General features: G+C 44.3%; 1 protein-coding gene across 3 annotated transcripts in view; it reads left to right on the forward strand.

The window, feature by feature from the left end:
• DNAH17 (dynein axonemal heavy chain 17) overlaps nucleotides 1-14,056 on the forward strand; it is a 96,468-nt gene that overhangs the window by 45,222 nt on the left and 37,190 nt on the right. For all 3 annotated transcript variants that reach the window (XM_083486967.1, XM_083486968.1, XM_083486969.1), the window contains 10 exons: nucleotides 963-1,245; nucleotides 1,686-1,859; nucleotides 3,079-3,286; nucleotides 5,055-5,220; nucleotides 7,181-7,283; nucleotides 7,503-7,650; nucleotides 7,798-7,889; nucleotides 10,104-10,265; nucleotides 11,014-11,178; nucleotides 12,015-12,206. In XM_083486967.1, the coding sequence (XP_083343093.1) occupies nucleotides 963-1,245; nucleotides 1,686-1,859; nucleotides 3,079-3,286; nucleotides 5,055-5,220; nucleotides 7,181-7,283; nucleotides 7,503-7,650; nucleotides 7,798-7,889; nucleotides 10,104-10,265; nucleotides 11,014-11,178; nucleotides 12,015-12,206 (1,693 nt within the window). The remainder of the gene's footprint in view (nucleotides 1-962; nucleotides 1,246-1,685; nucleotides 1,860-3,078; nucleotides 3,287-5,054; nucleotides 5,221-7,180; nucleotides 7,284-7,502; nucleotides 7,651-7,797; nucleotides 7,890-10,103; nucleotides 10,266-11,013; nucleotides 11,179-12,014; nucleotides 12,207-14,056) is intronic.

Here is a 14,056-nt window from a genome sequence, read left to right on the forward strand (position 1 = left end):
CCAATAAATTGAAGAGTGTAATTGGTCTGATTTTGCTGTTGAATTTCATTTTAGTAATTTTTGGGTGCACTGCCTATGTTATCTGTTGCTGGTCTCCCAATATCTTACTTTTTTGTTATATTCCTTTGGGTGCCTAGAGACCATTGGTATTTGCCATTGAGATTCAAGCCCCATGCTAAAATTTTGGTTTGTGCTTTTAAAGTGGAGTAAAGGGTTCTCTTGATCTAGCACAGCAGATCCACTTCTTTTTTAAGTAAACTTTTTGTGCTTTTGGAAGTGCTTTGAAAAGTGTGACATGACTGAATCAATAAACACCTCACAAGCAAGATTTGCGCAAGCAGATCAAGATGAATGATGAAAAAAGGGCATCTGGTGGAGCTTTGGAGTTTTTTTAATTGTAAACCATCATGAAAGGGATGAAATGAATAAATAACACATTTCCCATTATAAAGAAATTTGCAGTCCTTCTTACTGCAAACCATTTTATAAGTAGGAAAATTATTGTGATGATTAAAGATTATGACTTACCTATGAACACTGGGTTCAGTCATGAAATTTATTTGAATCTAGCACTAAACACCCTCCCCTAGCCATTGGGCTCTTGTTATGTCACAGGTTCATGTTTTCTTGTTCTGCAAAGTAAAGATCTACTGAGGCCTTAATTTCATCATCAATGGGATATCAACAAGGTGAATTAAACAATGGAGGTTAGGATCTGAAATTGTAGTGAGACAAATGCAGTGCTTCGCTTCCTAGAACACATGTGGCTCATGTTACTATAATAGGGAAGCAAGTTACATGTTGCCCAGCAGCCGAATAAGAAAATGGTTCCTCTGCACTCTGAAAACGATGCAGTTTAAGTAAGAGGAAGGAGGTATAATGCTTGCCTAAAGTAGAATGTACATGTTCCATGCATGAGAGAATGCATCACATTGAATAAGTAATTTTATATCACCGTACAGAGTGGTGAGCAGCTGGATTGAGCGTCGGGAAGTACAGTCTGAAAAAGCCAATTTGATGATCCTGTTTGACAAATACTTGCCCACGTGTTTGGATAAGCTGAAGTTTGGGTTCAAGAAGATAACCCCTGTACCTGAAGTGACGGTGATACAAACGATCCTGTACCTTCTAGAATGCCTCTTAACCCCAGTCAACACGCCTCCGGATTCTTCCAAAGAGCTGTACGAGCTCTATTTTGTCTTTGCTTGTTTCTGGGCCTTTGGAGGAGCGATGTTCCAAGATCAGGTACCTTTAGAAATTTAAATTACTGTGTTCTGCTTCCATACCTTCAGGGTATTATTGCCCAGTGGTGCATTAAGCAGCATTTATGTACACAGGGGCCATTTTTCTAGGTGCCTCTTCAAACGCTACCCCAATGACAAGGCTGGCACCAAAAATTGCTTCCTTGTGGCTGTGGTAACCTTTTAAATCTGCTTTCTGTGCATCCTGCCTGGATTGCTTGGTGCTCTGTCAGTGCCACATTTCCCATGAGGGCGCAGCTGTGTGGAACCCCAGCCACATCACTCTCTCTTAGGGAAGCAGCATGTCTGTATTCACATTTTTTTAATTGTTTGGTTTTGATAGGATTCATTTTTTATGTTTCTGACATTCTCTGTGGCCACTTAATATATCTATGATCAAATAAACATAAAAAGCATGTTAAATGCCCCTCTTTTCCTCACCAGCTTGTAGACTATCGTGTGGAGTTCAGCAAATGGTGGATAAATGAGTTTAAAACCATCAAGTTTCCTTCTCAGGGGACTATTTTTGACTATTACATTGACTCAGATACGAAAAAGTTCATGCCTTGGACTGATAAAGTGCCTGTATTTGAGCTGGATCCAGACGTCCCACTGCAGGTAATGGCTAAAACCCATTTTTCTTCTCGTTCATATTTCATTTTAATTGCTTTTCCCCTATGGTGCTACAAAATAGAAACCAGTGCTGAGGAAAATTCCTGCATCAGCTCAATATCCCAGTAAAGAGTGGGAAGAGTATGCTAAGAGTGTTCTTGGTTTATATATGTAGCAATATGTCTGCCTCAAGTCACAGGGTTCCTTCTCCATCCCACAGATTCAGGTATTCAGTCTTGTTTACATGCTTATTTAGGCACGGGGCAACAACAAAAAGAGCCTTGCATGTTGTAACGCCCTTCCTCACCAGTGGCTACTAGTCATGGCATATGCAGGAATTTGCTTCTGGCATGCCATCAGTGCAGAAGCATTGCAGTTCATCAGTTGGGAGGCAAATGCTCATTCATGCAAGGATAAGAAGACATAGAAAATTACATCTGGAGAAGGACAAAACTGCATCACGTATGGTTTTTCAGAGCTCTATTATTATTACATTTATATTTTAGCTTCCCTTAAAGGAGCTGACAATGGAAGTGGTGTATACGGTCCTCTCTCCCTGTGAGGTGGGTTAGACTGAGAGGAAAGTATTCCTTGTGGCAGGTAGACACACATGAGTAATTTAGATATTTGAGCCTTGCAGCTCGGTTATTAAAACCACTGCTACTAATCTGGTCATTCCTCAGACAAATAAGTGAATTCCTACAGCGCTAGAGGAAATCCTATGAATTTCCATTGAGCCCAAATAGCAGCCCTAGACAACTCTCAGTGATGAATCAACCTCACTTGTTAAAATCACATTTATTAGGTCTGATAGAAATTTACTGATGTAGCTTCTTGTGAGGTCTTCACAAGAGTCCTGTTGCAAAGCCATAGGGGGAATGATTTTCCTATTATTATTATTAAAAATTATTTATACTTTTCAGGTTTATACATTTCACTAATTTTACAATCATTTTGACATTACAAAACTTGATTTCCTTCCCCCTCTTTTCTGCGGTTCCTTAAATTTATTTTCAATATATTCATCATATCCAAATTAACTTAATTCGCTCATTTATTCATCTTCTTTAAATATATACTCTTACGAAACTGCAGGAAAACGATTTTCCATGCACTTTTGCTTTACTGTGTCTTCAGAGGAATACTGTGCCAGAGAGTGCCTTCAGCCATGAGGTTTATGTTGTTCATACTTTCTAAGTAGTTTCTTTTCATTCTGCTTTTGCAGGCCTCAATGGTCCACACAACAGAAACCATCCGGATTCGCTATTTCATGGATCTCTTAATGGCAAAGAAATGGCCTGTGATGCTAGTTGGGAATGCAGGCACTGGGAAGTCAGTGCTAATGGTAGATAAGCTGGACACCCTCAACACAGATGATTACTTGGTGCAATCTGTCCCCTTTAATTTCTACACAACTTCAGCAATGCTGCAGTGTAAGGAGGCCGTGTGTGTGTGTGTGTGTGTGTGTGTTTGTTTTATTGCATTTATAGCCCAACTTTTTCCTGAAAGGAGCAGAAGGTGGCGGCAACAGTTCTTTCTCTCCCCATTTTATCCTCACAACAATCCTGTGTCGTAGGTTAGGATGAGAGAAACAGTAACTGGCCCAAGATCACACCCAGTGAGCCTCTTGGCCAAGTGGGGATTTGAACCCTCGTATCTTCCAGGTCCTGGTCTGACACTCTAACCACTGTACCACGCTGGCTCAAATGTTCAGTAACAAAAAAACCCAAACAGGTCTACTCTGGGCAATCTGTGTCTAGTACAACACATCCGTAGGTATCGTACATTTGTTACATGGGATTTAGTTGTCTTTCCAGGAGGAAGCTTTGGGGAGATTGCATTTTCATAGCGCTTTACATGCCATGAATATTTGCAGAGAAAATGCCATTCTTTCTCCATTAAGCTTGGGTCGTTTTGTTAATCTGAAGTACTACCTGGGATATGGTCATACCTATGGATATGGTCCACATGGTTGTGGAGGGACCTAATGCCCGTAACACAAAAAAACATAATTTGACCTGCTCATGCAATGTTGTGCAGCCCTGACGCCAGGACTCTGCACCCCATTTCCCTCCCCCTTTTTACACAACACATCCAGCTTGAGTGAATGTGCTGAGGGAGGCAATAGGATTGCAGCAGTGAACCTGATCCCTGACCTGTGTGGGATCAGTAGACTATGGAGCAAAGTCTATATGCATGCAAAAAATATACTTATGAGCTCTGTATATGCAGTCAGGAACCCCGTAAGAAAGGCAGGGGTCTCTAATTCCATGGACATCCTTTTTTGTTGTTTAGTCATTTAGTCGTGTCCAACTCTTCGTGACCCCATGGACCAGAGCACACCAGGCAATCCTGTCTTCCACTGTCTCCTGCAGTTTGGTCAAACTCATGCTGGTAGCTTCGAGAACACTGTGCAACCATCTCGTCCCCTGCTGTCCCCTTCTCCTTGTGCCCTCAATCTTTCCCAACATCAGGATCTTTCCCAGGGAGACTTCTCTGTAGGAATTCCCAGTAGCGATGTATGGAAGTGAGAGCTGGACCATAAAGAAGGCTGATCGCTGAAGAATTGATGCTTTTGAATTATGGTGCTGGAGGAGACTCTTGAGAGTCCCATGGGCTGCAAGAAGATCAAACCTCTCCATTCTATGCAAAGAATGAAGATGAAGCCTGCCGACATTTGCAGTCGTGCTGCCATCCTCCACCATCATCTGTTGCACCGTGCGTTGTGCGCATTCCCTCACCCTGGATGTGTTAACGTGAAAAGCACTTCTAATGGGTCTGGCTGGCTGTGAGCTACTCCACTCTCCCTTCAAACTAGTCAGCTTCTGTTCTCATGGGGCTCTTGTGTGGCTAAGCTGCCTGCCCCCTCAGTAAAATCATCTCTCCTTCCCCACTGATACAAGACAGCCTTTCCCACATAAATCCGATTATAATGTTTGATGCATTATTATGTTTTATATATTCTGCAAGCCAGCCAGAGTGGCTGGGGAAACCCAGCCAGTTGGGCGGCATATAAATAGCAAAATTATTATTATTATTATTATTATTATTATTATTATTATTATGATGCTATTCACTTTTGAACAGGCATGTGTAGGGCTGCCTTTACAACAGGATGGAGCTGAGGAAAGCTTTACATGATTGCCAGGATAAGACCCTGTGACATTTCGTTTCTGCGTGGTCTTTTTTTTTTTAATGCAGCTATTCTTGAGAAGCCCCTGGAGAAGAAATCCGGCAGGAACTTTGGTCCCCCTGGTACCAAGAAACTCATCTACTTCATAGATGATATGAACATGCCAGAAGTCGACAAATATGGCACTGTGGCTCCTCATACCTTAATCAGGCAACACATGGACCATGGGCACTGGTAGGAATGCATTCTGTCATGTGACTCCTGGTCAACGCGCATATTTGAATGGCACAGTTGAATGTTGTGGAACTTCATGCGCTACATATATACACCCAAAAGACACTCTCATTTTAATACATCATGATTACATCATGAAAGGGGAGGTCTGGTGGCAGTAATCTGAGCATCCTGGATGCTGCTCCATGGTTTTCCTTGCCCTCCACCAAAAACCCATCAAGTGTAACAAAATAGATACAGTATTTACATTTCCCTGTTTCCCAGCCAAGTTAATCACACCCTTTTGTCTTCATCTGGGTTTGTTATTTCTGGAATGGCTACCTGTCTGGCACTCAGGTATCAGGATGCCAGGAATTATCACTCAGGCAGAGGGGCTGCTGAGTAGCTGAGCTCACATGTCTATATGAATTTCTGAAGTTTTCCCAGTCAGCCAGTACATAGATACATTTATCAGTGAATTCTTACATTTGATATTGTGCAGCAGAGGCCCTTTGAATAGATAGGAAGAAACTGTGATGAAGTGTTTTGTGGGGACAAGTCATAAAAATCACAAAAGTGATTGTTCTGATTTTGGTAGTGGGCTGCATGTGCGTGATATCTGCTGGAGGGGCAAACCCCCCCCCCAACCTATACATAAATTCCTGCAACACTACCAGTAATCTCTGTTGAGACAGGGATTCTGGAATCGTGACGATCCAAAAGGCAATGAAATAGAAATGCAATAGAAATGGGTACACGCAAGTGTGACATCACCCTCTTACTGTAAAGTTTTGAAGTCTTGCTCTCACACTTTCTCTGTTTTGAACTGACTCCACACCTTCAACACCAATCTATATAGTATATTCCCCCCCCCAAAAAAAAAGTAGCTCCCTTGTATACCGTGTCCAACACAAGGCTAGAGTCCTGTGATGGACGCCTGGCTTTTGTGTGGGAGTTACAGCACACTATTATTTGATGTGCAGAATGTAAAATGTCCACTTCTGTAGACCTCTGAACAAGTCCAGAGGAGTCGGACCAAGATCTGTTTTTGCAACATCATATCAAATTCTACCTCCTACCCCTTTGGTGTTCCCACAACAGACTCCCAAAAAGAAAATAAGATAGGCATTCTGTGTCCAAGCAGTAATATCGTCAGCCCCGCAAAATCACAAGCAGAAATCTTCATTTGGCTTAAGTAAGGAATCGGAACTCAGATAGTATTGTGCTTAACCCAGTAATGTGGAACATATTTATACATTTGTGTGTACACACACGCAACATGTACATGCACATTTCTACTTATGAGGGAGTCATGTGTTCTCTGGAAGTGGATGAACATACGCCGTGGTAATGTTGCCACCTTGCAGCCAAAGACAGAAAATGCAGGCTGGTCTTGGACACACGCCCTTTGGTCTATTTCCTTTATTCGTCTGGGGTAGGTGTGTGTGTGTGTGTGTGTGTGTGTGTGTGCGCGCGCGCGCGCGCGCGTAACTCGAGTAATGTAACCTCCCTGACTCAACCCTCAGACTTTTGTTGCTGGATATTGCAGATGAGTTAATGATGAATGATGTGCGGATTGCAAAAGGTTTTAATACATAAAAATCCAGTGTAATCTAGAGAAAACAGTGTTTGAATGTTCGCTTCCTGCGAAATGTGTGCAAAAGACCACTGTGGAGATTCCGCTGGATTAGCTAAACTAGGGCTGACTGAGTTGGGATATGGATCTGAAGTAGATCTTCAAATCCTATCATGCTTCCCTTGGGAACAATCTCCAGCTTGCGCTTCCACAGAGCTGATGTATCTCTCAAAATCTCATTCGTGTTCTCTTAATGAGAGGAGGTCATGAAAAGAAGTCCTTTGTCCTCATTTTCCATAAATGTACGTGCAAGATAGATGAGACTTCCTAAATATAAGTGGATACAGAGCTTTGTGCAAGAGTTGCGTCTCAGAATCGTTTCTCCTTCTTGCTTATTTCTGTTAGGTATGACAGAACCAAGCTGACACTGAAGGATATTCACAACTGCCAGTATGTTGCATGTATGAATCCAACTTCTGGATCCTTCACCATTGACTCGAGACTCCAGGTACCTGTCAAAGACCCCTGTTGTAGGGGTTTTAGTCAAAGGCATCTGCTACACCCCTCCAACGTTTGCTTCTTTGGATTTGGTCTCCTCTTCTCAAGTGGAAGCAGAAAAGCAGATCGTGTCTGGGGTTTTTGGCTTTCTTTTAGAGAATTAAAATGCGCCCTTTTGTTTTAAGAGAGTGCTGCCCAGCCTGATCTTGATGAATGCCTTTTGTTGCAGCGACATTTCTGTGTGTTTGCGGTGAGTTTCCCAGGACAAGATGCTCTTATGGCTATCTACAGCACCATCCTGGGTCAGCACTTGGCCCTCCGAACTGTCCCCATGGTGGTTCAAAAGATGCATTCACAGCTTGTTTCTGCAGCTCTGGGTAAGCACTTGCAAAAGTAGAAAACCTTGCCATGGCTCATGCTTTTCATGATTACTGTCCTCTCTTTGCTCCGTTTTCTAGTTCAGGTTCAAGTCACACAAACAGCCCCTCATTTTCATGTGTATCTGCTGTATTTCTCCACAACAGCCTTGCATCAGAAAATCACATCAACCTTTCTTCCTACGGCCATCAAATTTCACTACGTTTTCAATCTCCGGGATCTTTCAAACATCTTCCAGGTACAATGTCACTTCTGTATAGCTGTTTGCACTTTGCTATGAGTGTGGATTTCTCTTTCCCTATTCCCTAGGAATAGTGTAGGCAAAACATAGTCTCACTGGCTGGGGACAGTGGGAGTGGTCTAGTCTGTTGAGGCCATTATAGAGTATACCTGTGTCCTCAGAGGACACCCAGCTTAGGAAACGGAAGGCAAGCAAAATTGGTCTCTCCAACCAAAGCCATGCTGGCTTCCTTCCTTTCTGAAGGGGAAAGGAATGGATTTTGACTCAAAGACTGACCGCCCCTATTAGCCATTCTGATTTCAGACTGAAGGTAATTGAGACCGATGTGCTGCTTCACCAGCATCCTAGGGGAGGCCCATCTTAGCATTGCCAACTTGCTCAGAGAAGTGTGAAGAGCCCCATGGATGGTAGGATGCGGAGCGTAACTGCCTCCTAACCCTTTTGCTCTCTTTCTGAATCCTTGAGTCAATTACCTTCTGCCCCTGCATCCTATTCCCCTACCTATGCTGATTTCAAAGGGATAGGGAAAGAGAGAACCACAGAGCTTCCAGCAAGTCATGTTTATAAAGAGGTGTTCCTGCCTTGCCTCTGTTTTCTCCCCGTAGCATCTCCACTTTCAGAAGCAGTTCATGCCTTTTACAGCTCGCAGTCGTCCTCCCGTGATTCAGCATGACTGTTCTTCTTACAGCCATTGTGAATTTATACAGTATGACATTTCCAGAGGCGTTCTGTTCTGGCATAAGGAAATGCAATCTGTTAACACCCATGTAACTGCCGTTAACACAAGGGCCCTGGGGAACAACAAGCTTTCTTGGAAACGCAAAGCTTGCCACCATGTTGTTGTCCCTCCTTTGTCAGTTTTTCAGCGTTCCCTTTGTTTTGTTACAACCTGGCTTTGTGGCAGGCGAGCAAAGTGCTGCTTTTGCCATGGCACTTGTCAGATTTAGAGCAGCGGGCCGGGTACTCCGTTGTGCAACTGGAGCACTGCAAAGAGTGCCCAAGATGCCAGCCAGTCAGTCTTGGGAATAACGACCCACAAATCATAGAATCATAGAATGGCAGAGTTGGAAAGGCCCTGAGTATCATCTGAGTATCATCATCCTGTGATGCAGGAATATGCAGCTATCCCTTATGGGAATCGAACCTGAAACCTTGGCAATATCAGCACCATTCTCTAACCAACTGAGCTATCCAAGAGTTATGTGCCATGTGCTATTCCTTTAAATCAAGGGTAGCTTATCTGGTGCCCTGCAGTTATTGTCGGATTGTATACTCACCCAGACACCTGCATGCTCAAGCACACAGAGACTACTCTTCCCTCTCTAGCCCCATCAACCTCAGTGTGGCCATGCTAGCAGGTTCAGAAAGCGGAGAGTGTTATAACTGTCATTGCTAAGCAAACACAATTCCCAGTACTTCATCCCCAAGGCCTGGCAATTTTTTTTTTCCAGAGAGGTAGCAGCAGTGGTGGTGGACTCCCTCCCATAGTAAACTTTTATATGCTGACATCTTAAGTAATGAAGGCAGAATGCACACTCTCGATACCTCTCATAGCGTTCCTCTGGGTTTGTGGGATCTGCATCTGTAAGCACCTTTGGGAAGCACTTGGCCTAGGACCCACGTCGGCCTAGGACCCACATACCTATGGGACCGCCTCGCCTGGTGTGCCCCGCGGAGGACCTTAAGGTCCACAAATGACAACATTTTGGAGGTCCCAGGTTGCAAGGTGGTTAGATTAATCGCAACTAGGGCCAGGGCCTTTTCAGTACTGGCTCCAACTTGGTAGAACGCTCTGTCACAAGAGACTAGGGCCCTGCGGGACTTGACATCTTTCCGCAGGGCCTGCAAGACAGAGCTGTTCCACCAGGCCTTTGGTTTGGACTCAGTCTGACCCTTATGTTTCCCTCCCCTTATGGTTTTGATGAGGCTGTATTTTAAATTGCATTTTAACCTGTATTTTAAATTGGTTCTTTCTCTCCCCCGCATTATGTTTTTACTGTAATATTACTGTTGTTAGTACTCTGGCCAGGGAGGGCGGGGTATAAATAAGAATTATTATTATTATTATTATTTAAACTGTCACATGGGGGGGATCCTTATAGCTTATCACAGTGTTTGCACTGGGCAATGCAAACATGGTGAGGTTAAGCAAGATGGAAGGGCTTATGGGACCCGGCAGCCAGTGCTGGAAGCGTTTTCTGTCTTTGGCAGGGACTTCTCTTCTCCACGGCCGAATGCCTCCGAGTGCCGGTGGACCTGGTCCGACTGTGGCTGCATGAAGCCACAAGGGTTTACTGCGACAAACTTGTGGAGGAAAAAGATCAGGAGAGCTTTGGCCGGGTCATGATGGCTACTTGCAAAAAATTCTTTGAGGTAGGGTAGTCATTCTTCTGCCGTTCTTCAGCTGATACTCTAGATTCAAGGGTGAATGTGGACTCTGCTGGGATGCCTGCAGTCCGTTCCATATTAATAAGTAGAAGCGTGGCTGGGAACAAACTTATTTGAAACTTTGTCCAAATCCGCATGGGCTTCCTTAAAATGAGAATCCAGGAACATTTGAAAATGTCCAGGGCTGGCTCCTGATTTGAGGCGGCCCTGAACAAAAGGCCCTTTCCCCCCTCTCTGTCAATGGGATCTAGGTACCTTATCTGGCTTCGATGGCAGCACCCCAAGTGGCATTGGACAGCGGGATTTAAGCCTCCTATAAAAATTTTCACCAGCACCCTGGAGCAATGCTACTAACTCGGAGCCATTGTGGAGAATTTAAAGGGTGGCTGGTCCCAGTGATTGCTGCTTCGAGTGTGAGGCTAGAGAAAGAATTCATGGGAGTCCAGGAAAAAGGCCCTGGGGACCTGGCAGCTGCCCAAGGAGTCCAGATGCTGATCAGAGTCCAGCATCATCTGCTGACATCCTACCTTCCTCGTGCCAAATCACAGCTATATCACAACTACCATTTCAAATAGGCACTAGCAGCTGTAGCAGAGATGGAGGGAAAGCACAGAGTTCAGCTACTGACCCTCCCATCCTACTCCCCCCCCAAATACACTTGCACCCAGTCCAAATGTTTGCCATTCTTACAGGTAAAAAGCAGCTTATGGGATTATGTTTGTCCTTTCTGCAGGAGCTAGGTGACAATGTTGTCTTTGCGAAGCCAAATATTTATTGCCACTTTGCTCAGGGCATTGGCGATCCCAAGTATCTCCCAGTTTCTAACATGCAGTCTCTGAATAAGCTGCTTGCAGAAGCCCTGGACAGCTACAACGAGGTCAATGCAGTGATGAATTTGGTGAGTGAAGCTGGAACTAAAACTCAGGGAGAAGATGGCAATTACCACGCTGGTCCTGAAAGGGGTGGTGGTCTTTCTCTTAGGCTTAAAGGTATAGTCTTAAGTTCTTGCCACCGTTCATTTAGCACATGGATAGGCAAACTACGGCCTGGGGGCCGGATCTGGTCCAGTCGCCTTCTAAATCCGGCCCGCAGACGGTCTGGGGAATCAGCGTGTTTTTACATGAGTAGAATGTGTCCTTTTATTTAAAATGCATCTCTGGGTTATTTGTGGGGCATAGGAATTCATTCTTTTTTTTTCTTTTCAGAATATAGTCCGGCCCCCCACAAGGTCTGAGTGACAGTGGACCGGCCCCCTGTTGAAAAAGTTTGCTGACCCCTGGTTTAGCATATTCCTGCAGTCAATAGCTTAAATCCATTGAAGTTCTGAATGCAAAATGTCCCAAGTTGTACAAAGTTGGGGTGGGAGAGGAGCAGAAATGGTGTGTTCAGTGGAGTTGAGTAAATAGGTGGATATTTTAAAATTATAAAAGAGAAATGCACCAGTAAGGGTGGAAATAGCCAGGTGGGGCATTAGCTAAGATAAATGGCGTTGTGAAACATTTATCCAAAAAAACAGGGACATCATGTTAAAGTTAGTGGGGTGGGGGTGCGCACTATTTGTTGTTCCAAAAAACCCAGGTCACAAATTAGGACAGGACGCATCAGTTGTGGGCTGAACAAAGTAGCCCATACTAATAAAATCCATGCTAAAATTGGTTGGTATATAGGCCATAATGTTAGACTTTTGTATTATTGTGGGCTGTGCTATTAATAATCCTTCCTTGGCTATTGCAGGTGCTGTTTGATGATGCTGTCTCCCACGTCTGCAGGATCAATCGCATCTTAGAGTCTCCCAGAGGGAACGCTTTGCTAGTGGGCGTCGGAGGGAGTGGCAAGCAGAGCCTGTCTCGGTTGGCAGCCTATATCAGCGCCTTGGATGTGTTTCAGATCACGCTGAAGAAAGGCTATGGGATTCCAGACCTCAAAGTGAGAAGCAAAGTGGTTTTCTCTAGGGGGTGTCCCAGTAGAAAAAGAACCGTAACTGGTGCCAAATCCCTGATACCCAGAACGCCTCTAGATTGGTCGTTCTTTTACAGGAGGGATTCAGGTGCATGCGAGAACCTTAGGTTTGTGCAGTTGAAGTGGATTAAAGCGCTCTGTTGCCCTAGCACAGTAACACTTCATACATACTCTATGCCTGCCATGAACATTTTTAAAATTGGCTGCAAGGCAAGACATGGACTGCCTGTCAATGCGGCAGCTGCTGCACATAGAGAAGGTTGTAAGAATTGGCCTTTGGTTTTGTGGCCTGAAGAGTCCTGGGAGGTTTTGCCGCTGTAGGCAAAACGTCCCTTCCCTGCCTTGCCGCCATGGCCCTATTGCCACTGGCCACGCCACCACAATTGCACCCTCGCCCACGGCTGCTCCCATGCCACAGCAAGGGCAAAGGTGTTGTGGCAACTGTGAAACTGGCAGGGCTGGCAACAGCAGGGGTTTGTGTGTGGCAGATTTGCCACCTGAGGCAAATTGCTTCACCTAATCTCACCCAAGTGCTGGCCTTGGTCTCCTTCTTAGAATCATCTGCTTTGGCTTCCCATGTCTGTGGAGCTGAGTCAGGGACTAACTTGCATACATATTTTTCAAGCAAGAAAAGCGCAAGTGAGGAACATATCCTTTTAAAAAGCTGACTGAGTATTTTTTGTACACACCTCTGGTTGCTCAGTCCCTCTGCCCCACAATGTGATCTGAGGTATGTGCACTATGGTAGTTTTCTTTTCGGGGGGGCGGGGGGAGAGGGAATAAGTGGCTACGTTTAGCTTTGGTAACACACATCAGTTCTGTACCCAAGCATAGGTTCTAGTGTTATGACAGCCGTTGCGCTTCTCCAATCTTCTTTGGTCAGAGGCATGTTTTGATCTATGGGCTACTTTTAAAATGAGGCTGCATTTTAACCTGTATTTTAAATTGTTATTTTATTTTATTTTATTTTTATTATGTTTTTACTGTAATTTTAATGGTGTTAGACGCCCTGGGCCTGGTTCTGGCCGGGGAGGGCAGGGTATAAATAAAATTTATTATTATTATTATTATTATTATTATTATTATTATTATTATTATTTATTAGTTCTGATGCTGAGCAGCAGACAGAGGAAACTCCTGCCATTGTGTCAGCCTGCTTGGGAAGTGCAAGAGTGGCACCTAGTGTTCACTAGGGAATATGCTGGTTTGTGAGCAATTGCTCTGGCAAGGGAAACACTTGGCAAGACGAGCCCCAGATCCAAGAAGTGCATCCTTGCAGCTGCTCCCTTTCTGCCGTTGAAAGATGTGTCTGTGTGACCGTAGCTCTGTTCAGGAATCTTGTTCAAAGTAAAGGGGTCACAGTAAGGATGAGGGAGGTGTTCAATTCAGCTTGCAATTAAGAAGATAAAACTATCTGATTCCCATTTACCCAAACAATGTGTGAACCGTAATTTGAACTTCTTTCGCGAAGCAGTTCTCCAGCAAAACTATCTGTACAAAAGTGCATATAGTAGGGGAAAGTGTGAATAAATGCTACCCCCCCAACATAACTTTCAAAATGTATTGTAATGGGGGGATTTGCTTGCCAAAAAATGTATACAGTGGTACCTCGGGTTAAGTACTTAATTCGTTCCAGAGGTCCGTTCTTAACCTGAAACTGTTCTTAACCTGAAGCACCACTTTAGCTAATGGGGCCTCCTGCTGCTGCCGTGCCGCCGGAGCACGATTTCTGTTCTCATCTTGAAGCAAAGTTCTTAACCTGAAGCACTATTTCTGAGTTAGCAGAGTCTGTAACCTGAAGCGTATGTAACCCGAGG

The sequence above is a fragment of the Podarcis liolepis genome, assembly GCF_965112155.1.
Source record: "Podarcis liolepis genome assembly, chromosome: 2".
NCBI lineage: Eukaryota > Metazoa > Chordata > Lepidosauria > Squamata > Lacertidae > Podarcis > Podarcis liolepis.